The sequence below is a fragment of the Pinus tabuliformis genome, chromosome 2_2 (assembly GCF_031772625.1).
Source record: "Pinus tabuliformis cultivar Carrire ecotype Pingquan chromosome 2_2, CPIR1, whole genome shotgun sequence".
NCBI classification, from domain to species: Eukaryota; Viridiplantae; Streptophyta; class Pinopsida; order Pinales; family Pinaceae; genus Pinus; species Pinus tabuliformis.
In genome coordinates, this window is record NC_142300.1 from 114,643,786 (window position 1) to 114,645,913 (window position 2,128).

General features: G+C 37.5%; 1 protein-coding gene across 1 annotated transcript; it reads left to right on the forward strand.

Annotated features, from left to right (window-relative positions):
- The first annotated feature begins 557 nt into the window (after nt 1–557).
- On the forward strand, nt 558–1,058 carry LOC149191626 (uncharacterized). The gene has a single exon (XM_089406723.1). It carries the CDS (start codon nt 558–560, stop codon nt 1,056–1,058), a length of 501 nt encoding a protein of 166 aa, XP_089262849.1.
- Nucleotides 1,059–2,128: the final 1,070 nt, after the last annotated feature.

The window sequence follows — 2,128 nt, forward strand, 5'->3', positions numbered from 1 at the left end:
CTATTGGTAGATTTAGAGAAATTACTGAACCAGATCCTGATGCCAGCCTCTCAGAACAACCAGACACAGTATATGTCCTTTCTAGGCAATCAAGTGATGTGCAGATAGTTGGTTCCAGTTCTGTCGGATCAAATCTTAATTATGGAAATCCTATTACAGAATTGCAACACGATATTCTTGGTTCTAGACTGAACAAACCTGTTGTAAGTGATTTTGAATCCATGCATTTGAACCTAGAACATGAAGATGTAGATTTGAGAAGAATTCAAGAGTCCACAGCTACTACTTCTGTGTGCCTTCAAGATGCTATTCAAAAGCTCAAGTCTCAAATGCCACCTGTTGAAATTTCCCCTGTTATTAGAAATTTGATCACTATTCTAAGGAATGTCATGGATCATCTAAATGAAACCAAATCCAGTTGCTTGCGCAAGGCTAATCCTATATTTCAATGATCCATTCCAAAGTATCAAGTTGTTCTACAAAAGAAAAGTCGTTGTTCTTGTTTGTACTGGGGTATAATTGCTATCATGAAGGAGCATCGATGGAGGGTAGGAATTATGACAGAGTTAGCTCTTGTTGGGTATGAAGGGATCAGCCCTAAATGTATTCTTAGATTAAATAAGAATCATGGGGAAGAAATATCTCTATGGCTAAGAACAGATGATCTTAATAGATTCAGAAACTATGAGAGCATTAAGAAGAATTTATTGCATGAACTTGCTCACATAGTACACTCAGAACATCATGCAAACCTTTTTGCATTAGACAAACAGTTGAATCAAGAAGCTATTGCCTTGGATTGGACAAAGTCGAGAAGCCAGAAATTAAGTGGGTTAAGGCATGAAGCTGATGTGGATGAGCTCTTTTCTTCCCACCAAACTTACAACATTAACAAGCTTGGAGGGAATCCTTTACATTTTGTAGTAGATGCTTGTGCTTCTGCAGCAGCTGCAGCACTGAGACACCTTGAAAATTTACCTCCTTTTCATATTTCATCATTTGAAGATACAACTAAGTCAGCGGGAACAATTTCCTTAAGGGAATCACACAGCAAGTAAGGTTATGTCACAAATCTTGATGATTTACCTTGTTTCAGTCTTGAATAGCTTCAGGGCAGTTAAAAAGGATATTAAAATATAAAGAAGCTCAAGATAGCAAATTTTTGGTATTAAGCTGCCTTTTGGTGATTACACAGCAATTTCGTAGCGCACTACGAAACTGCTGAAGATGATGCCTAATGCACAGCAGTTTCGTAGCGCACTACTGTAGAGCTGTAACAAGGGTCTCTTTCACCTCTAGTTATCCCACATTAATAAGTCAATCCGGGAACACTTTGTTATTGCAAAGAGTGTCTCAATCCGAGGCTATTCGTCAGAGTAATGCTTAGTAGTACAACATTCAGAAAATACAAGAGTAAACGGATGCTAAACTATGACTAAATTACTTTAAAAGAATAAAATCACACAAGGCAGCTTATCAGTCAAGGGTGCGGAAGCGATAACCCATCCCTCTAGAAACTGATGGAAAGGAAATTAGAGCATGGACCATAGGTCTGGGAGCTAGGCAGCGACTGCTGAGGCTCACTACAGCCTTAGACCTTCTCTCACACCAAAGCAGCAAATGCAAGTAAATGGAATGGCAGAAAGTAAAATGGAACAACAAATAGGAAATGGAACAACAAGTCTAAAATGGAACAGCAGTAAATGGAACAACAATCAAATAAACTAAGTCTCGCGAGTCAGAACCAAACTTGCTCTATTGAACCAAACTCACATTCTACAATAAAATAGCAATTTTCTCTCTTAAGGCAAATTAGATGGAATGTACTTCATGGAACAACACTCACTGATGAATTATGGAACAGCAAGAATCAACCATATATACACACAACACGCTAATATAGTAATCTGACGATTAAGGAGAATACGACTATGTTTCCAAATAGAATAACATTACTTTCGGATTCCAATAATCGGGATTTCAAATGAATCCAATAACAGTAATATTCAGTACAAACGCTCTGTAACAGAAATAGCTGGTTTAGACTAACAACATGCAATCAACTCTGAAAAGATTCACTCATAAAATACAGAGTCACTACATGAATTTCCTGAAGAAACCATTAATG